We start from the raw sequence: 22,500 nt of genomic DNA on the forward strand, positions 1-22,500 counted from the left end.
CACAACACAAACGTAAGCTACTCCTTTGCATTAAACATCCAAAAAGGTATTTTTTTTATATACTTTTAACAGGTTGTTCAAGTCACATACTCCCAAAGGGGTTGAAAACATATTATGCAAAAACCAGAGAGCAAGAGAGAGAGAGAGAGAGAGAGAGAGAGAGAGAGAGAGAGAGAGAGAGAGAGAGAGAGAGAGAGAGAGAGAGAGAGAGAGAGAGAGAGAGAGAGAGAGAGAGAGAGAGAGAGACCCAGAACAACTGAATTTTTGGGTCATTTCTGCAATATCCCAAAACTGCAGCAGGAGATTAGAAATGGTCATAAGGTCATAGCAATGTTATCATTTTATCATCTTATGGTCACTGTGTGATTGGTGTGTACGTGGGTATGTAAGAGAGACAGAGAGAGAGAGAGAGAGAGAGAGAGAGCGAGAAAGAGAGACAGAGAGAGAGAGAAAAAGAGAGAGCTAGAAAAAGAGAGAGAGAGAGAAAGAGAGAGACAGAGAGAGAGAGAGAGAGAAAAAGAGAGAGAGCGAGAGAGAGAGAGGAAATGAGAGGTAAGATGCGTGAAGAAAACAAAGGAGAGGAAGAACAAAAGGTAGTAAAAACAACGTGAATAGCAGAGATGAAGTGAGCAGTGTTGAAGAAGAGAGGAGAGGAACGGAGATGAAACAAGTCCGAGTCAGAATAAGAACCTGTGTTTATTTTCTGACAAAGTTTTCATATACTGAGAATTTGACTTGAGGTGTTTTCTCTCTTTCACCAAGACATAACACAAAAGTTGACTATCCGAACTTTGGATTTCTGCCGTATGTGCTTAAGGATTAGTGTGAGAGTGTGTGTGAGAAAGTCTGGAAGTGAAAGTCAGAAAAGTGTATTTAGGAGTCAGCAAAAAACTGTAGCAACGTATGTGGGGGCTATTCTTAAAAAAAATATATGAACGTTTAAAGAATTTTATGTACTATATATGTATAAAAGGTGAAACAACAACTTTACAACCATTAACATATGTGAAATCCTCTCCCTACTACACAGCATACGCAATAATAAGCATTTACAAAAGGTAATGAAGTGCTCTCGTGGGAATGGTTGTCATCAACATCGTCGGTTTTTTTCTGCTATTGTGAAAAAGAGAGTAGGAAAATAGAAGAGATACGAGACATTTTTCCCATTATGCCATTGAAATGGCCACACACTGTGCATGGCAGTGTTTTCTGCTGCTACATCCAAGCCCTTCTTACCCATTAAGAGTTGGAATAAACTATTTATCCCTATTATATACACTCATCTGTCAAAGCTGTTGAGGAGGTCGAGGGTCCCCATTCATCAAACCCAAGATAAAATCATACGGTTTAGGGTGATCTCAAATATTTGAACTGCTTGAGGTGCAATTGATTTTGTTGGAAACTTAACCAGGTTTACAAAGGGACCCCTCATTTCGAATGCATCGCACACAACCATTATCCTGTAGGTTTTATTTTAAATGGGATTATTTTTGCTTTGTTTATATAAAATAAATTGTTATTACTGCCTGTCTAACAGAGAAACCATGTCATCCGAACAAGATAAATCTTGACAATGTTGTGTTTGGCTTAAAAATAATATATCCGTGAGGATCATTTGTTAACTTTATGTGTTCTTCATAATTACATTTCTCGGGGACAAACAGTCCTCTGAACCACTATAACAGTAAAAAAAAAGATGTATGCACTGTGGCATATGTAAAAAAAACGCATAAAAACCTCATAAAAATGAAAGGCTCGGTATGCTCTTGCCTTATTTGTTGCAATGCGATGTTAGTTTTATTTTTGCTTACATTTATAATGATGCTAAAGGAAACAATGGGATGTTTTACAATGAAGAAATTCAGTCACAGTGTGAATCATACAGCTGAAGAACTGAGGTTCCCTTGTGGACTGTGTGTGGGAAAACACTTCTGGTCTGTCTTCACTTACACGCGCAATTTAAGCTATGGCGAGCGATCTGCATCCGGTCTTTCTCAGATGGGGGGACTCAGATGATGTCCATAGCAAATGGTCTTTGATAAAACGCGCTCATACGTCACTGGCTCATCATGGTTTATTGCACCAGCACAACATTTTGACTAAAGAATGGTTGTGAAGTGTAGCGCTGGCAGACCTACCAGTGATAAACAAGTAGCAGCCATGCTAATTTCCCACCAATGCTGGGATAGGCCCCAGCATCCCCATGACCCTGAGAGCAGGATAAGTGGTTTGGATAATGGATGGATGGATGGATGTAAGCCTGAATTCAAAGCTTACGCTGTGCTGAGGTTTAGCGGGTGTTGGTTAGCAAGGACAGTCTTGCAGCAGTGGACAGGAGGATTCTTTGTGTTGATGTCCAAGTCAATGTAAACCTACAACCAGTTCTTACAATCTATCCCTCCACATATGACATTGGTAAGGAGCATGTAGTCCTCAGTCCATCTATGCTATGCTAACATTCTGCCATTTGTTCCAGGGCAGTGGGAAGCCCGTTGGTCATGGACCCCAACAGCATTTGCAGAAAGACCAAGCGCCTAGCGGGGAAGCAGGCCGAGCTGTGCCAGACGCAGCCAGAGATCGTCAACGAGGTGGCCAAGGGTGCCAGGCTGGGTGTTCGGGAGTGCCAGTACCAGTTCAGATACCGCCGGTGGAACTGCACCAGTCACAACAAATACTTTGGCAAAATACTGCAGCAAGGTGAGTGTGGCAGGAAAGGACATGGCCGGAGTTGTTGATGCTGTGGATGATGATGATAAGGGCATATATTGCTCTTTTATAATAAGAGGTGTTTTCTTAAAGTATTATCTTGATATTATGTGTTTTTCATTTATAGCATTTTTTTATGTAATATCATTCCAGTTTCCAATTTGATTGTAGTTGCTAATGGAAATCTGTCAAGGTACAATAAGCATTCATTCGACTCTATATTCAAAAGAAGGGATTTGACCTTTTCCAAGCTAGTCTCATGACAACCTCTTCTTCTTCTTTCAGCTTGTTCCCTATTTCTCAGGGGTCGCCCCAGCGGATTTTCAGATTAATCCATAAGAAAGGGTTTTAATGACCTTAAAAGTCCATATTTACAGTATACCTGCTTCACAATCTCAAAGTAGATAGAAATGAAACACGTCACTACGTAGGGCTCCAAGCTGAACTCCTCTAACTCACATACAGGTGGTTTACAAACGCCAGTTTCTTTGCTTTTTAGAGAAATGGAGCACATATGGTTTGAAATATCCCAGACGTAAGATTTGTACAAGACCCCCTTGTCCCCAAAAACCTCTCTCTGATTTACTGGCATACCACTTTGTTATATGGACTCATAACAAACAACCTTTGCTGACATAATCGACTCATTGGTTCATGTAATCGAGAACGTTTCTAGCGTTGTCTTTGTGGTTCCTCTGTGCACTCCCTCCAAGCGCATTAGCAGCGGCGGTAGGGTTTTTTAATGAAGCAGCCACACATTTTTATAAAACTGCCATTCCTCATTCTTCACCAGCGTCTAACTCAGGATCTGCACCCATGACCTCACGACCACATTCGGTGGCCTTACGTCAACTTGAGGTCTGATCCCTGTCTGATCGCGGTCCAACAGACAAGGGCAGCCGTTGTGTTGCGGACCAGACATATTCACACTTGACTGACTCCCTCCTCTTCATCAGTCTGTGCATGCTCAAATTGATCTCCTGAAATTGCCTTTTCTCTTAGCATATCTCCTAAGATCTCTTTAACATCTTCCTCCAGCTCTTTGAAGTCTGCAATATAGCTGATGTTGGGTCACAGCTGGGTCCTTTGCAATTACTGTGTTGGTTTTGCTGTTAGGTGATTAGGTTCACAGAGAGCTGTCTGTCTGTCCTGCAAACAGCACTACAGAGGCGCTTTATCTGTGTCCTGAAAGTGCTGTGTTTTGGCAACGAACAGGCAAGATGCGATATTAGTACGCAGCTATAGCCGACTATGCTTCGCGATGTGTGTTACTGAATCCGTTGTTGCCAGAAAACATGTATGCAGAAGTGTCTTGCTCATTTGCTTTTAATGTTGCTAGTGCTCTTTTGGTTTGTGAAAGACAGAGGTAATAGAGAAAACGTAATTCTGTGTGTGTGTGTGTGTGTGTGTGTGTACATGCGTGCGTGCATGCACGCATGTGCGTGTGTGTGTGCATGCATTTGTACACATGGGGATATGGGGGAGGTCTCGTTCTTTGGAAGGGGCTGTCACATCTTTGTATCTGACATTCCAAATACACATACTCACACACACGTGCGTGAGTATGTGTGTGCGTGTGTTTGCGTGAGTATGTGTGCATGTGTGTGTGTGTGCATGCTTGTGTGTGTGTGTGCGTGCGTGTGCGTGTGTGCATGTGTACGAGTGGGGATATGGGGGAGGTCTCTTTCTCTGGAAGGGGATGTCACATCTTTGTATCTGACATATTCCAAATACTTCAGTGGTGATTTTAAGCGGATCAGCTCACATGTCAGAGCCCAGTTGCGAGGTTTGATATCAGGAAGCTGGAAGTCGTCACTGAGCCATCTTGAGGTGTCATGGGTCTAACTCATGCCAAACATCAATGAGAGAAGGTGGCCACTTGTTAAGTCTAATGACATGCCTGAACTCACAGGCTCTCCAACAGCTGGTTTAGGCGATGTAGTAAGTTATATATTTTACACTATTAATTGTTAAAAAGAGGTAACTGTATTGTTAACAGCTGTTCACAGACAGCTGCTCACAATTTACATATATTTCTATCCAGGGTGGCTTACAATAGGGTGTGATATTATAATAAGAGCGTCAGCTGAAAGGTTTCTAGGCCGCTAGACAAAGGAAAATACTGAAAAAAATCAAAATGTAACTAGAATTTGTGTTTTCCCAGTCGAAAGCTGTAACTCATACCATGTGAGAGCGGTAATCCCTTTGTGGTAAATGGAAGTATTTTTGGTGACACGGCGTCCTGTGTCTGGCTGATGGACCAGAGATATTGGTGTTAAGACGATACCTTATAAAAAGATGAAATGGCATGAACATTTGTCCAAAACGGTGACTACATTATTATTACTGTGTTACAACTCCTGTGAAACCGATCAGAATCTGTTTTATTTCCCGAGTTACGTTTTTTATAGTTTGACTTGGTATGCTGTTCACTGTGACACTTGGATAGGACACAAAATTTAAGGAAGTAAAACGTAAAATGACGAGTCAATAGTCATATATTAAAAAAAACTAACAAACAACTGGTTTATGAAAAGTAAAAAGTTATATGAATGTTTAATTAAGAGTGTTCTCCGTATATTAGAACACTAGATCTAAATATACATACATATATACGTGCTAGATTTTTTTTTTGGATCCCCCCCCCTTTTCTCCCCATTTGTACCCGGTCAATTACCCCACTCTTCCGAGCTGTCCCGGTCGCTGCTCCACCCCCTCTGCCGATCCGGGGAGGGCTGCAGACTACCACATGCCTCCTCCGATTCATGTGGAGTCGCCAGCTGCTTCTTTTCACCTGACGGTGAGGAGTTTCGCCAGGGGGATGTAGCGCGTGGGAGGATCACGCTGTTCCCCCCAGTTTCCCCTCCCCCCTGAATAGGCGCCCCGACCGACCAGAGGAGGCGCTAGTGCAGCGACGAGGACACATACCCACATCTGGCTTCCAACCCGCAGACAGGGCCAATTGTGTCTGTAGGCATACCCAACCAAGCTGGAGGTAACATGGGGATTCGAACCGGCGATCCCCGTGTTGGTAGGCAATGGAATAGACCGCCACGCCAGCCGGACGCCCCGAATACTAGACCTCTGTGCAAAACCAAGTTTGAGTACTAGTACTTGAGGGGAAACTACCAGGTTCAGTGTAGGTTTGAACAAAAACCTGCACTCAAATAGGCCATAGAGGGTCTAGTAGTAGTCAATGTCAATTTGTACAAGACACAGTGAGACAGGTCTGCAGTAGCAAGCCACATTCTGTAAGCAGCAGCAGCAGATTATTTTTTTGTTGTATTTTCTGAAAAGCACTAGCGCTGTTGCTAGGCGGAACTTTATCACAAATCAGTGAATGGACAGGTTCTGTGCACTCTGAACGGAGAGTGGGGACGGGGGGAACTTCATCCAGAGCCCTGTGTCTGTGCTGAGCTGAGTAATACTTCATCAGGATGTTTAAGTGTAATTTCCACCGACACTGTGATGTTGTTCTCTATGCTTCTGCACAAGACTGGGGCTTTGTAATGCGTATTTAGTGGGCGAGGAGATCTCTCAAGTTAAAGTGGGTCAGTTTTAACTGGACCATTATACTGTACTGTTTAGGCTTGAATAAGGGCACGCTATTATAAAGCCACAGCGGCCATCCACAAGAACACTATCTGTCATCACACCCTGAGAAACTTTGATGCCTTGCGTGGGTGAATATGGCTTTTTAAATAAATAGCAATTTTCCCCCTCTCTTGATTGGAGATTACGATAACACCAGTGTTTTTCTGTGTGTGTGTGCGTGTGTGTGTGTGTCTGATAGAGACAGAAACAGGAACAGAAAAAGAGAGCGAGAGAGAGAGCGAGAGAGAGAGAGAGAGAGAGAGAGAGAGAGAGAGAGAGAGAGAGAGAGAGAGAGAGAGAGTGAGTGAGTGAGTCAGACGAGGAAAGAGAAAGAGGGTAAGAATATGCCAGGAGAAGACAGATAAGTGATTAATCATAAATTCCTGCCTGTCTATAAGTGAAACCAAAGTTCTCCTCTGTTTTGAAACCTTCACCAGCAATTATGTGGATGCCTCACGTAATCGACATTTTTCATTGACTAATGTGAGTAAATGCCAAAGTAAAAGGCAGGCCGACCGAAAACGCCTCAGCAGGACTGAGAACAGCGTCACCTAATTATGGAGAAGAGGCTTTGGATTCGCCTCCTATCTACCGTTTACCTCGCTGCCTTACGAGTTGAGCGGGCCCAGATGAGGCAACTAGTGCTAATTCATCTAATTTCAGCCATTCATGTGTTTCTTTAATACTGTAATTACTCTCTTCATCAACTTAGACACTTACGACACTTTTAATATGATAAGGTATTTTCCCAACTCGGTTGGGGTTAACAGTCAAAGCCGTTTTGAGTCTGCAGGATGAACTAGCTAGCTGGAACATCCTCCTCAGTCTTCCCCCTTTTCACTAAAATATCTGCAGGCTATTTTTCTCCACTATTCAAACATATAAAGCTCAGAGGGATTTCCAGTGGTGTTGTGTGCTCTCAGGCCAGCCTTGCTGAGAAAGGGTCTTTGCTTTGTAGCCTGAAGGAGTCGAGGCGTTGCTGTCCTGAGAGAGCATGTGCGTTCGGCAGAGACACATATGACTTTTCAGACAGAGAACGGGCCAGATTAGATAAGATCTGTTATAATAGACCGCTGTTCTGTTGGCAGTGATGACAATTCAGACTCTACAGACGGTGTGTATATGTGTGTGTGTGAGTGTGTGTGTGTGTGTATGTGCGTCTGTGTGTGTGTGCATGTATGTCTGTGTGTGTGTGTGTGTGTGTGAGAGAGAGAGAGAGAGAGAGAGAGAGAGAGAGAGAGAGCAAGAAAGATAGTTTTTTTTAAAAATGCAGCAGGAGATTAGAAAAGGCCATAAGGCCATAGCAATATTATCATTTTATCATCTTATGGCCAGTGTGATTGGTGTGTGCATGTGTATGTAAGAGAGAGAGCGAGAGAGAGAGAGAGAGAGAGAGAGAGAGAGAGAGAGAGAGAGAGAGAGAGAGAGAGAGAGATTGTTCTCAAAGTTACAGCCAAGCAATTAAAAGTGGTCATCGAAATATTATCATCCTATCCAGCTCATGGTCAGGGTGTATGAGTGTATGTTTGTGTAAGCGTGTATGTGTGAGAGAGAATGAAGGCGAGCGATATCGTTGCAGTGAAGCAATTAAATTCATAGAAATATAACCACATTATCATCATTTCAATCTCACGGTGAAGATGGTGATGATAATTAATGTGATGGATGAATGGCACTTCTCTGCAAGCAGATATGAGACTAAACACACACACACACATACACACACACACACACATGCCATGGTAACACTTTGTAAATGAATATGACTTGCTTGATTGACTTGCATTCCCATGTGGGTCGAGTTGAACACCAGAACAAAGTGGGGCGAGCGAGGGGTGGGGGGGGGGGAGACATAGAGAGCAGGGAAGAGAAAGAAAAATAGAGCGAGCGAGAGAGAAACGGAGACGGTGCTGGAGTGCAGATGCTTGTATGTGCATGTGCCTATAGCCGTGTCCGCTTTGGTGGGCGAATGCAATGTCTGTTAGGCGATTTCACAACCTCGCTGAAACGCTGCCATCTCGTGCCATTACTGCAAGCATGCGAATGAACATGTCGACACACGGAGGCCAACTTCTGTTGCATTGGAATCCATTGCCCTGGCTGCTCCGCAATTAAATCCCCTACTTAAATACTGTTTTCTACATTGGGCTGAATTTCGTGTTTCTCGTCATTAATTGGTAGTTATTACCATTTTCCCTTTAAGTCAATACACAAAGCCCGGAGCGGTAGTGACGAGGAGCGCAGGCCAGCTTAGAGAGAGATTCAGATAGAAAAACAAGGCAAGGATTTTGCGATTTGAACACTGACAAGTGTTGTTTTTTTAATCTCCCTCTCTCTCTCCCTGTGTGTGTGTGTGTGTGTGTGTGTAAGACAATACCACTTTAAAATAAACAGCGACTGATCCCCTGGGGTGTACAGTTGTTACTACTGAGTGATTAAACCAGTCATCACTCGTGTCCAAAACAACATAATACAAGACTTTATCTGGTTCCATCTACATGATTGATCCTGTCTAATACACTGACACAGACATACATTCACCTGTGCATGTTCGCACGCGCACACACACACACACACGCACACAGACAGCCACATGCACACACACACATCCAGCCATGCGTGTAGGCACACAGACAGCCACATGCACAGAAATGTATTCAGGCTTGTCAGGCTCATACACAACACTTCACCAGAACATAACGGATGACTACAGCATTGGCACACAGAGAACTTTGTCAGACAGACAGAGAAGAATATTTTGGAATATCAAATTAATTTTCATTGTAAAGTTTGTGCCCTGTCATGGGCAGATGATGTGTCCAGGATGTCCGCCTGCCTTCAAATGTATGCCTGACTGGACAGGCTCCAGCAACCCCCCCACACACACACACACACCCTCCAGACCCTGGATTGGATTAAGCAAGTATAGTCAAGTTAAATTTGTCATTTCAGTCATACAGGAGTGCATTGCAATAGTTGAGGCATGATGATACAAACGCATGAATAACTTTGTGTCCTCAAAAGACAGGGCAGGTGTGATTATAGCAGCGTGTCTCAACACTGTGAAAGAAAGACACACGACTAAGCCAGATTGTCAATATCATGTTCAAAATTTACTTGCAGATCAAAAATGACACAGGAATATTTGATTTAATATTGTATGTCAATAGACCAATAAAATGCTGAAGTTCATTTCACAGATTTTCTGGTCAGGTAATGGGAACCTCTGTTTTATCCACATTTGACTGAAAACAATGACATGAATCTGATCCCCAACAGTAACTAGGCCTTCATCTCAAATAGCTAACGCACTGAAGCCATTCCATTTCACAGAAAGATAAAACTGTGTGTCAATGCAGTAACATTGAATATATACATATTAAAATGGTGTACTCTGTGACCAAGTGGCAGCATACAGACAAAGAACAGTATTGGTACAAGAATAGATCCCTAAAACATTTATCAAGGGAAAAAAGAGGTCCTTTTCACCAATATAGTCATAGAAAGACGGGCAGTGGCGCAGTAGTTAGCGCTGTCGCCTCACAGCAAGAAGGTACTGGGTTTGAACTCCGGGGTTGTCCAACCTTGGGGTCATCGTCCATGCGTATCCCACTTCTGACACCAATGCAGCAAATTACGGGGGCAGCCCAGGAACCATCGCCACAGCTGCGGCAGTTCCTGTGGTTGCCCCCGAATTCGCTGCATTAGTGTCAGAAGTGGGAGACATCGCTGACAGCTCGACTAAAGGGTCGCGAGATACGGGTTCGCGTCCCGGCTGAGGCAGTTCCTGTGGTTGCCCCCCCCCCCCGAATTCGCTACAGTATATTGTTTTACTGATGAGAGGAAATAGAAATAATGAGACAGTCTGTTGACTCCGCCTAAATGCATTTATTTGGTCTTATTTATAAAGTCTTTAATGTGTATATGTTTTCAATAACACATGCATAAAACAAAGTTATGATTTATCAAACGTAGTATATCACTTCGAAATGGCTGGTTAACATATTCAAGATAATATAAATTGATGTGAAATGGCAGTAAAAATGGTCAGGAACATTCATTTAAGCAAAAAATTCGCTCAATTCATGACTTATAGATAAGGCCTATTGTGAATTGGTTCTTAAAATTTTGTGGCGGCCATCTCTCAAGCCATTCATTCATTCATTATCCAAACCGCTTATCCTTACGCAGAGTCGCGGGGATGCTGGAGCCTATCCCAGCAGTCATTGGGCGGCAGGCGGGACATGCTGGACAGGCCGCTAGATCATCGCAAAAAAACAAAACAAAACAAAACACACACGTAGGGACAATTTAGCATAGCTGATTCACCTGACCTGCATGTCTTTGGACTGTGGGAGGAAATCGGAGCACTCAGAGGAAACCCACGTAGACACGAGGAGAACATGCAAACTCCACACAGATAACGACCCGGGACGACCCCCAGGGTTGGGCTATCCTGTGTCATCGTGCCGCCCAATATAATCTAATAATCCTCCTCCTCCTACTTTTGGCTGCTCCTGTTAGGGGTCGCCACAGCAGATATAATCTAATATAATCTAATAATCCAATCCAATAATATAATCTAATAATCCAATATAATCTAATAATAATTTAACCTACAAAAAGACTGGCCGATCGCCAGGAGGTCGTGTTATGTCTGCACACTGGGTGATCAGTGCTGAATTTGGGTTAGCGCTGTTCTGTTGTGCTGCAATCGGTATGTGATGCCTTTATGGTTGTTCTTGAATTGATTGGGTGAGTCTGCTGTAAGGTTTTTTTTGTTTTTTTTTAAATGGAGAGTAAAACGAACGTTGCATTGACGCTGATACTGAGTCATGTTGTGATCCTTCAAACATAATATTGGCGACGAAGATGGCTGATATTTCTCTTCCACCACCTGCCCCCTTTCTGGCATTGCCTGGCGAGCCTCCAATACCCTAGACTAGAGGGTCAGCGTGTGTTCGGGACGCTAGGGACCATGACTGACTATGACAGCTTCTGAACACCCATTTCGCTACTCCACAAAGTGCCCTCCTTCGGCGATTTTTATTCCGTCAGCGACACCAACTGCCCGGTGAATCTGTGCGGCAGTATGTAGCTAATTTGCGAGGGCTGGATAGCGCGTGAAAGTTTGGCGCGCTGCAGGACAAGATGGTCTGCGACCAGCTGATTGAACACACCAACAGCGCGAAGGTGCGTGAGACACTTTTACTTTATCCAGATGTTCTATCGCTGTCTAGACCATTGCATTGCAAGTGGCGAGTGCAGCTGAGTGTGCAGCTATGCTAACTACACAGCAAGTGGCAACCCCCAGTCAAGTTGCCTCCTCAGATTGCTCCCTTTACTCTAGGCGGGGAAGCCTCGAGTAAAGAGGGACGCTTCCCAGCCAGAGCGAAGCAGACCCGGACTCCTCGGATGTCATGCAACTGGGGCAACGATAGCGTTCTCGGCCCCGCCCACAACAGCCCGGCGGTAACTGTGGATCTCGGTCTCACGTCTCAAGGGCCCAGAACTGTCCAGCCCGTGGCCAGACAAGCCGTAGCTGCAGTAAGCAAAATCATTTTGCTAACGTCCGTCGCTCCTCCCCAGCTGGGTCAGAGAGCCACGCCCCCCAGTCTGCACCCATCATTACTCACAATGTGACCCCTAGGCCAGTGCCATTCAAATTATGCACAGTCAACCTCAATGATGTGTGCATTCCTCTGCTGTTGGACACCGGCGCCAGCGTGTCTCTTCTAAATGTTGATACTTACAAACCATTGTTCAGTTCAATACCACTGTCCGCACCCTCAGCTGCCTTCTGCGGCTATGGTGACTCCAGAATTGATCTGGTCAGCTCTCTCCGAGTGACTGTCCGCTATGGAACCAAGCTTGTGCGCAGTGTTGTATTTCATGTTGCCCGCTGTGGGGCCAACCTGATGGGCCTGGACCTGTTCTCTGCTCCGGGGTTCTCCCTCTTGGACACGGGGGGGGGGGGGGGGTCAGTAATCCTGACTGTCACCACGCCATGGCAGCAAAAATGGCCATCATTGTTTGAGGGTCTGGGCTGCCTCTCTGCCTTCGCCCATCAACCTCTCCTTGATCCTTCTGTGAAACCCGTAATCCAGCCACTGTGCCGCTTCCCGCTGGCTCTCCATGATGGGGTCTCGGCCGAGCTGCAACAACTGCTGGAAGATGGCATCATTGAGCCAGTGGACGCTTCACCCTGGATCTCAAACCTCGTGGTGGCTAAGAAGTCAGGGGCCCTGCGTGTCTGTGCCGATCTACGTGCAGTGAATAAGGTGGTGATCCCTGACAAGCCTCAGCTCTGCCCCTAGCTGCTTCCAGAAAGTCATGGTCTCTGTGCTGGCTGGCATACCGGGCGTGGCCATATATCTGGACAATATAGTCGTATATGGGACCACTACTGAAATCCATAACAAGTGACTCAACAGTGTCTTCGCATCCCTAGCCAAGCACAAGCTAACTCTCAATGCTGAAAAATGTGTCCTCTCTGTGCCGACCATTGAGTTTGTGGAGTTCTGGCTGTCAGCAAGTGGCATAACCCCACTCCAATCCAATATGGACGCCATTCAGGCCATCCCCGAGCCCAGCTCAGCCACCCAGGTCACCTCCTTCCTGGGTATGACAGAATACTACCTGAAGGTCCTCCCTCAGTACTCTGCCACCACAGCACCCTGCGCCAGCTGTTGCATAAGGATGAGCCCTGGGTGTGATCTCAGGCATGCAGTGATGCTGTGCGTGACCTCAAAACGCAACTGACTTCACCACCAGAGTTGGCTCACTTTGACATCTCCAGCCCCACCTTCGTGACCTGTGACACATCGGCCACAGTGATAGGGGCTGTGCTGTCACTGACCCAGAATGGTCTGGAGAAGCCCATCGCCTTCACCTCTCGTGCCCTTAACCAGATCGAGCAGTGGTACTCTGTAGGTGAGCGTGAGGCATTAGCCTGCATCTGGGCCTGTGAAAGGTGGCACCTGTACCTCTATGGCCTCTCCTTCACCCTCAGGATGGATCACCAGGCACTGACAGCACTGCTGTCCACATCTGGAACAGGCCACAGACCCCTGAGGCTACACCGCTGGTCCGACCGCCTCTGCCAGTACAACTTTAGCCTGCAGTTCACCCCAGGGAGAGACAATGTTGTGGCTGACCTGCTCTCTCGCTCCGTCTCCGCCCCAGCCTTACACACGGGCACTGACTGTGTGGAACAGGATATTATTCAAATGCTACACACACCCTTCCAGGCCAGTGTCTCTCTGCAGGAGCTGAAGGAAGCCTCCTAACAGGAACTTGTCCTCTCTCAGCTCTGTACCTATATCCAGAATGGCTGGCCTCACAAGGTCCCAGAGGAGCTGGCTACATTCTCCAGAGTCAAACAAGAGCTCTCCTGCTGGAAAGATACCTGTGTGGCACGTGGGCTTTGCACAGTGGTCCCAGGTGCTCTGTGTGCGTGTGTGTTGACCATGGCGCATGAGGGCCACCTGGGCATTGTGAAGCTAAAGCAGCACTGCTGAGACCTGGTGTGGTGGCCAGGGATAGACAGAAACATTGAGGCCCTGGTCAAGGACTGCGCTGCCTGATTCATGAGTGGCAAGACTGGCCAACAGGCTCCCCCACCCCTGCAACCTCTTGCCTGGCCCTGTCAGCCCTGGGAACACCTGTAGCTGGACATCTGCGGAGAGATCCATGGGGTTCCCCGCCACCAACGCTTCTTGATGGTTGCCTATGACCTACACTCAAAATGGCCTGAGCTCACCACTACTGGCTCTGTGACCTCTCAGGTCATCATCGACTTCCTGGACTCACTCTTCTCTTGCTGGGCCCTCCCAAAGACCATCACCACCGACAACAGTCCTCAACTGGTCTCTGCAGAGTTCACTGCTTACCTTGAGAGCAAGGGCATCTGTCACGTATGCACAATACTCGACCACGGGCCTCTCTCATGCTGGGCCGGGAGCTAAACATGCCTCTCGACAGACTCTGTCCCTCTACACCCCAGGCACCTTCCTCTAGGGTCACAGCCTCAGTCACCTGTCAGCAGGGGCGGATGAAGCAACGATTTGACCAGTCAAAACGAGCCAAGGTGCCAGACATCAATGCCTCAGACTGGGTCAGGGTCCGTAAGCCCCACCATGACAATATAATGGCCTCATACTGGTCCTCTCCTCTCCAAGTCACCCATCAGCTGGAACCCAACCACCTATCTCTTCAATGACGACACTCGGTGGCACTCCAGCCGCCTCCGGAAGGTGCCAGCTCCGCCACCACAGCTGGTGACACACCCCAAACCATTCCCTCAGCATGGCAGGACACCCCAGGGCCTCAGGCAGCCCCTACACAGGCCCCAGACATTCCTGGGCCTCAGCTGCTCCTGCCTTCTGCCTCCTCGCCTTGGCCTGCTCAGCCTCAGCCTCATGCCTCCCTGCGACCTGTTTGTACATGTTCACGCCCTGGCCACCTAGAGGACTTTGTGTCAACTTTTCATGTTTGAAACCCTGCTGGGGGAGGGGGGGAATGTTATGTCTGCACACTGGGTCATCAGTGCTGCATTTGGGTTAGCACAGTTCTGTTGTGCTGCAATCGGTATGTGATGCCTTTATGGTTGTTCTTGAATTGATTGGTTGAGTCTGCTGTAAGGGGGTTTTTGAAATGGAGAGTAAAACGAGGTTGTGTTGACGCTGATACTGAGTCATGGTGTGATTCTTCAAACATAATAGGTCGGCCCCCTTTAGGCGAGCATTTAACTATGTTGCCTCGTGATGCGGTGCAGTACAACTCCAGATCGAATCCAGATCGAAAATATGCTCGGTTACATTGGCAGCAGCGGTGGGATCCGGAAGTGTGCAGATCCTCAAAGGTCTCTTCGGAGCGCGGGAATTACAACGCGCGAGGGCGCGCTTCCGGGAGAAGGCCGATTACCGAATGGCCAGTGAGTCTTTTTGTAGGTTACAGTAGTCACCTTCTCCCGGAAGCGCGCCCTCGCGCTTTGTTTTTCCCGCGCTCCGAAGAGACTTCTGAGAATCTGCACGCTTCCGGACACTTCCGGATCCCACCGCTGCCACCAATGTAACCGAGCATATTTTCCACCCACTATAGGATTCGATCCAGAGCTGCACTGCACCACGAGGCGACATCGCTAACCGCTCGGCTAAAGGGAACCGAACCCCTGGCTATCGGCCAGTGAGTCTTTTTTGTAGGTCACAATAATAATAATAATAAGAAGAAGAAGAAGAAGAAGAAGAAGAAGAAGAAGAAGAAGAAGATCGACTCCTGTATTTTCACAAAGTGTGTCTGGTGTGTGTCTGTGTGGGAGTCTATAAACGGCCAAACTAAAGCACTTGGGGCCTTGATTCTTTTTGGAGGTTATTGGGGATGATCAGGGACACCTATAAAAAATAGCGGAACATTAAAAATATGGATAATATGCGGAATATGCATAAAATATGTGGAATCCCTTCAGAATCCTGAGCAGTTCAACAAGATGGCGGGCTCTGGCTACGTCACGCCTCGGCTCTTTCCGCCGTTCGCACAAACCTCGCGTTCTTAACGGGTTGCTGGATGGCGGTCGGAGACAGCGAGCAGCGTTGGAAATAGAAAGCGTCCGTGAAATAAGCCACAACGTCAGAGTCGCATTTGCATGGGTCGAGCACGGGCGTATATGGCGGCTGTCACGTGACGTGAACTCAATAAAATTTTCTGTTTTTGAATGTAAATCAGCGCGTGCGGGCGGTTCGGGTTTTGGCGGGTCTGACGAACAATAAAGTTGTCCGCTGTTGCGCGCGTGGAAGTGTCCGAGTGTCTTATCTGATGAATCAGATTTAAAGGCCCAAACATACTCGGGCGGAAGGTACGCGGAGCGGACTCCACGAGGAATGTCCGCAGTCATTTGGGCTTCCATAGTCGAGCACACTTCCGCGCTGTAGTTTCCTGTAAAACCGTCCGTGAAACACTACATTACCCACAATGCTTGCGTGTTGTTTACACTCTTCTGTCATGGCGTCCGACACTGACGACGAGGAAGAGATGCTCTTGCCTGCTGGCTCTACAAGAAAATAAACTGAAGAGACGGTGGTATGTATCCTCTCTGTGACGTGTCGTACAGGTGTGGGTACTTTCGCACCTTCTACTCATATATTTTCGGAATATGTGTGTGTGTGGTGTTAGTGTGTGTGTGTGTTAGTGTAGATAGCGGGACCGAAAACTAAAGCATTTATGATCCTAATTTCTTTTGTAGGTGGTAGGTATTGTTCAAGAGAGGACCAGAAAAATAGCAGAAAATTAAAATATAATTATAATAATTATGCATAATTATGCAAAACCCATGGTGTGAATGGGAGGAGTAAAGGGGTAGGGGTAATTCTGAAGGAAGAGTATGTCAAGAGCGTGCTGGAGGTGAAGAGAGTGTCAGACAGAGTGATGAGTATGAAGCTGGAAATTGAAGGTTTATTGCTGAATGTTATCAGCGCATATGCCCCGCAAGTTGGGTGTGAGATGGATGAAAAAGAAGAATTCTGGAATGAGTTGGACGACATGGTGGAGAGGGTACCCAAGGAGGAGAGAGTGGTGATTGGAGCCGACTTCAATGGACATGTTGGTGAAGGGAACAGAGGTGATGAGGAGGTGATGGGAAGGTATGGAGTCAAGAAGAGAAATGTGGAAGGACAGATGGTGGTGGATTTTGCGAAAAGGATGGAAATGGCTGTGGTGAATACATATTTCAAGAAGAGGGAGGAACACAGGGTGACGTACAAGAGTGGAGGAAAGTGCACACAGGTGGACTATATCTTATGTAGAAGGCGCCATCTAAAAGGGATTGGAGACTGCAAGGTGGTGACAGGGGAGAACGTAGCTAGGCAGCATCGGATGGTGGTCTGTAGGATGACTTTAGAGACCAAGAAGAGGAAGCGAGTGAAGACACAGCCGAAGATCAAATGGTGGAAGTTGAAGAAGGAAGACTGTTGTGTGGAGTTCAGGCAGGAGTTAAGACAGGCACTGGGTGGTAGTGAAGAGTTGCCAGATGGCTGGAAAACCACTGCAGAAATAGTGAGGGAGACAGCTAGGAAGGTACTTGGTGTGTCATCAGGACAGAGGAAGGAAGACAAGGAGACTTGGTGGTGGAATGAGGAAGTACAGCAAATTATACAGAGGAAAAGGTTGGCAAAGAAGAAGTGGGATAGTAAGAGAGATGAAGAAAGTAGACAGGAGTACAAGGAGATGCAGCGTAAAGCAAAGAGAGAGGTGGCAAAGGCAAAGGAAAAGGCGTATGGTGAGTTGTATGACAGATTAGACACTAAGGAAGGAGAAAAGGACTTGTACCGATTGGCTAGACAGAGGGACCAAGCTGCAAAGGATGTGTAGCAAGTTAGGGCGATCAAGGATAGAAATGGAAATGTGCTGACAAGCGAGGAGAGTGTGCTAAGAAGGTGGAAGGAATACTTTGAGGGGCTGATGAATGAAGAAAATGAGAGAGAGAGAAGGTTGGATGATGTAGGGATAGTGAATCAGGAAGTTCAGCGGATTAGCAAGGAGGAAGTGAGGGCAGCTATGAAGAGGATGAAGAGTGGAAAGGCAGTTGGTCCTGATGACATACCTGTGGAGGCATGGAAATGTTTAGGAGAGATGGCAGTGGAGTTTTTAACTAGATTGTTTAACACAATCCTGGAAAGTGAGAGGATGCCTGAGGAGTGGAGAAGAAGCATACTGGTACCGATTTTCAAGAACAAGGGCGATGTGCAGAACTGTAACAACTACAGAGGTATAAAGTTGATCAGCCACAGCATGAAGATTTGGGAAAGAGTAATAGAAGCTAGGTTAAGAGGAGAGGTGATGATCAGCGAGCAGCAGTATGGTTTCATGCCACGAAAGAGCACCACAGATGCGATGTTTGCTTTGAGAATGTTGATTGAGAAGTATAGAGAAGGCCAGAAAGAGTTGCATTGTGTCTTTGTAGATTTAGAGAAAGCTTATGACAGAGTGCCGAAAGAGGAGGTGTGGTATTGTATGAGGAAGTCAGGAGTTGCAGAGAAGTATGTAGGAGTGGTGCAGGATACGTATGAGGGAAGTGTGACAATGGTGAGGTGTGCGGTTGGAATGACAGATGGGTTCAAGGTGGAGGTGGGATTACATCAAGGATCGGCTCTTAGCCCTTTCTTGTTTGCAATGGTGACGGACAGGTTGACGGACAAGATCAGGCAGGAGTCTCCATGGACGATGATGTTCGCGGATGACATTGTGATCTTTAGCGAGAGTAGGGTGCAGGTTGAGGAGAGCCTGGAGAGGTGGAGGTATGCACTGGAGAGAAGAGGAATGAAAGTCAGTAGGAGCAAGACGGAATACCTATGCGTGAATGAGAGAGAGGACAGTGGAATGGTCAGGATGCAAGGAGTGGAGGTGACAAAGGCATTTGAGTTTAAATACTTGGGGTCAACTGTCCAAAGTAACGGGGAGTGCAGTAGAGAGGTGAAAAAGAGAGTGCAGGCAGGTTGGAGTGGGTGGAGAAGAGTGTCAGGAGTGATTTGCGACAGAAGGGTATCAGCAAGAGTTAAAGGGAAAGTTTACAAGATGGTTGTGAGACCAGCTATGTTATATGGTTTGGAGACAGTGGCACTGACGAAAAGACAGGAGGCGGAGCTGGAGGTGGCAGAGTTGAAGATGCTAAGATTTTCACTGGGAGTAACGAAGAAGGACAGGATTAGGAACGATTATATTAGAGGGACCGCTCAGGTTGGACGGTTTGGAGACAAAGCAAGAGAGGCAAGATTGAGATGACTTGGACATGTGTGGAGGAGAGATGCTGAGTATATTGGGAGAAGGATGCTGAATATGGAGCTGCCAGGGAAGAGGAGAAGAGGAAGGCCAAAGAGGAGGTTTATGGATGTAGTGAGGGAAGACATGCAGGTGGCTGGTGTGACAGAGGAAGACGCAGAAGACAGGAAGAAATGGAAACGGATGATCCGCTGTGGCGACCCCTAACGGGAGCAGCCGAAAGTATACTACATGCATAATTATGCAAAACATGCATTTTCTAAAAATGGCTAAAAACCACTTTTCTCGGCATTTCAAGTGATTCTGAGCATTTGGGGGGAGGGAGTTGGAGTGGGGGGGGGTTTAGGGGCAGGGGGAAGGCGGTTAGCTGGCAGGATGAAGAGGAGGGAGATTTAGACGGGTGGATAGCTAATAAACGTCATGATCACCGCAACTTGGTTACGGGTCACTTACTAGTATAATATATTATCGTGTGATGAGATAAGGATGTCCAATTTGCCTGTTTTTATTCCTTCTTGTCACACAAATTATGGCCGTACATATTAAAAAGGGTCAGTTCCAAGGTATAATGACCTTAAATAGAGAATTTAAATTCTGATAGGTCACATTCCTTGAGTGGTAATAGAATAGATTTGCTCAAGTTCATTTTCAAACCTAACACAGCAGAAAATTCCTCAACACATCTAACTGCTTTGGTCACCTAATGTCTATTAGATAGAAATATTGTCGTATCAGCCAATTGGGATAATTTAAATTCTCTCTCAAGCTATCTTCTTCAATTTGCGACGTCTTGACTTTAGTTGAGCTCGAAGCAGTGAAACCTATACCAACTAGGCTAAAAAAACGAATTGTTCACGCTCTGTATTTGTTAACTTACTTTTCCATTGACCGGCACTTTAACTTTGAAGAGTGTTCTGCCAGTCGTCTCGCTGTCTTCTTCGTCGTTCTTTGTTCTCGGACTTCCCTGTCGAGTCGACGCATTTCCGCGGGATTCTGCAACATTTGAGACAAGACGTGAAGAATCGGACTACTGAGTCTTGAAGTGTGAATCCCTCAATAGTGTGAAAAGGACCAAGACGACGGGCAAGACCGATCAAAATGTCTGGATAAGACTACACGATATCAGCCCGATTTTGTCGTCGCAGACAAATTTCCAGCGTCAGGCCCGATTATGAACGTCAGGGACGACGAACGAGCGTCTTGACACCGTGTTGTGTGACATAATCGAAGAGCAGCGATGTGGCTTCTGGGACGCCCCACGACACCCCGACAAAAAAGGCGAGCGTGTCAGAAGTTGTTGTATTTTCCTATTTTCCTGACGTCTCCTATGACGTTTTCCTTGACGTTGACCAATAAGATGACAGAGTGCTGTCTCAGTGGCAAAGAGAAAGAGGGACGCTGCTGTTGCTGCTGTCAGGTGGAACGACGAAACCGAGGAAAGGTTTGTTGAGCAGTGGCAACAACACCTCTGCCTTTCTGACATTTTCTTGAGGGAGGACCGTGACAGAGTCAAAAAAGATAGGCTGAACGTTGGCGAGAAATAGCGGAGGCACTTCAGCAACCGGGCGAGTGGCTAGTTAAACTATGCTAGGTTATCATTACCCTGTAGCACTAGCCGTAACAGCGTCCACATTTTTTTTTCTTTCTTTTATTTTTGGTTTCGGAACGCGAAACCACCAGCATCACAGGTAAAGCTTCTGTAGCTATGACTGACAATTTTTTGACCCTCCTCACTGACGACCTATGAACTCGCGCAAGATCGTGATAGGCAGCGATGATTGGTCGGAGTCATACTTGTAGGTGTTGCCAGTCTCCCGGCCACGACGCGGGAAGAATGTATGGCACTATTATTGCCTAATCTGTCATAGTGACCGTCGGGAAAGACAAAAAAAACATATTGTGTAGTCTGATACCGGCTTAAGTCTGAACAGCCTGCCTCGGCAAAAACTGGTTCAGTCGCCAATGTAGCGCCGCCTTTAATTGTAGTACCTTGAACATTAAGATGATCAACTTGTTGAGATGGACCTGTTTAAATTGTTCAGTAAATACGGGCTATTTAACAAACTGATCATGTAGTCATGTTTTACACCACTAGATGTGAAATGGCTTTCCCTTCCCTTGGTGGCAGTTAACTGTCCCACTATTTTCCTGTGTGTGTGTGTGTGTGTGTGTGTGTGTGTGTGTGTGTGTGTGTGTGTGTGTGTGTGTGTGTGTGTGTGTGAGAGAGAGAGAGAGAGAGAGAGAGAGAGAGAGATTGATTGATTGATTGATTGATTGATTGACTGATTGATTGTCCTACAAGATCTATCTATCTATCTATCTATCTATCTATCTATCTATCTATCTATCTATCTATCTATCTATCTATCTATCTATCTGTGTATTATGTTATAATATGGGTACATACCAAACAAAATCATAGACAGAAATTGCACAGAGAAAACACACAACTGTTTTGTTGCATAGGCTATAGATAAAAAGTTTGTGTCTATCTATATGTGTGTGCCTGTGTTTGGGAGAGAGTGATTAATCTGTTTGAATTATTTACCCCAGACACTAACAGATGCATCTATATTGAGCCCCTCAGGTATTCTCTGAGATTCCAACATAACCTCAATAACTAATTTACAGAGCCATCTGTGGCACCGTATAATCACTTTTCTGTAAAAACCTGGAAAATTACATGTTTTAGGGATGCTATTCATGGTAATGCCAGATTTAGGAGAAAAAAAACATATGGAAGGTCTCACTGTAGTTTGATTTGCAGTTTAAACCTGTCCAGTTCAATTTTTCAAACACAGACACTTTCATTTTGGATGGTTGCTCTAAAAGACAAACATTTAGATGACCTCCTGCACAAATGAACAGATGCAACTGGAACAATAGACATACTGTTTTTGTCCGAGCTGAGAACGATAGGTACATAATATACTGCAGGCAACGCATGCTCTGCATTAAGCCTTACTCTCAGAAGAAGAATGTTAATCTAGGACTATTTATAACAAGTTCTGCTGATGTACTGTTTCATACACGGCGGAAAGCCACCATTTATTCAACAACATACATTACATTATCAACATTATCCCTCTACATGGAACAGATCCTTTCACATATTTGCAGAATACATTATTCATAGTTGGAAAATCATTAGTGAATAAAGATCGATCCATCGCATTTTGAATCGAGTCTAAACATGTGAAAACGTGCTTACATCTTGTATCTCAGTGTATCTGGGCTGTTTGGTTGTTTTCCAGTCTTTGACTTTGACATCTCAGACCTCCATGCATCATTAGCTAAAAGATTAGGCATTAAAAAAATATTTGCTAATTCCTGCAGAAGGGCCTTCTGGCGCTAGGAGCAGACTTAGACAGGCCCAGGCACCCACTGTGGCAGAGAATTTGTTTGGAATTCATGTCCCTGAGGAAAATA

The 22,500-nt window shown here is 45.9% G+C and overlaps 1 protein-coding gene across 1 annotated transcript in view; it reads left to right on the forward strand.

Moving 5' to 3' along the window:
* Positions 1-2,483: 2,483 nt before the first annotated feature.
* wnt6b (wingless-type MMTV integration site family, member 6b) overlaps positions 2,484-22,500 on the forward strand; it is a 28,082-nt gene continuing 8,065 nt past the window's right edge. The window contains exon 1 of the mRNA XM_056289529.1: positions 2,484-2,697. Coding sequence (XP_056145504.1) covers positions 2,499-2,697 — 199 coding nt within the window. The 5' untranslated portion in view covers positions 2,484-2,498. The remainder of the gene's footprint in view (positions 2,698-22,500) is intronic.

Source organism: Lampris incognitus, chromosome 11 (assembly GCF_029633865.1).
Source record: "Lampris incognitus isolate fLamInc1 chromosome 11, fLamInc1.hap2, whole genome shotgun sequence".
In the NCBI taxonomy this organism is placed as follows: domain Eukaryota; kingdom Metazoa; phylum Chordata; class Actinopteri; order Lampriformes; family Lampridae; genus Lampris; species Lampris incognitus.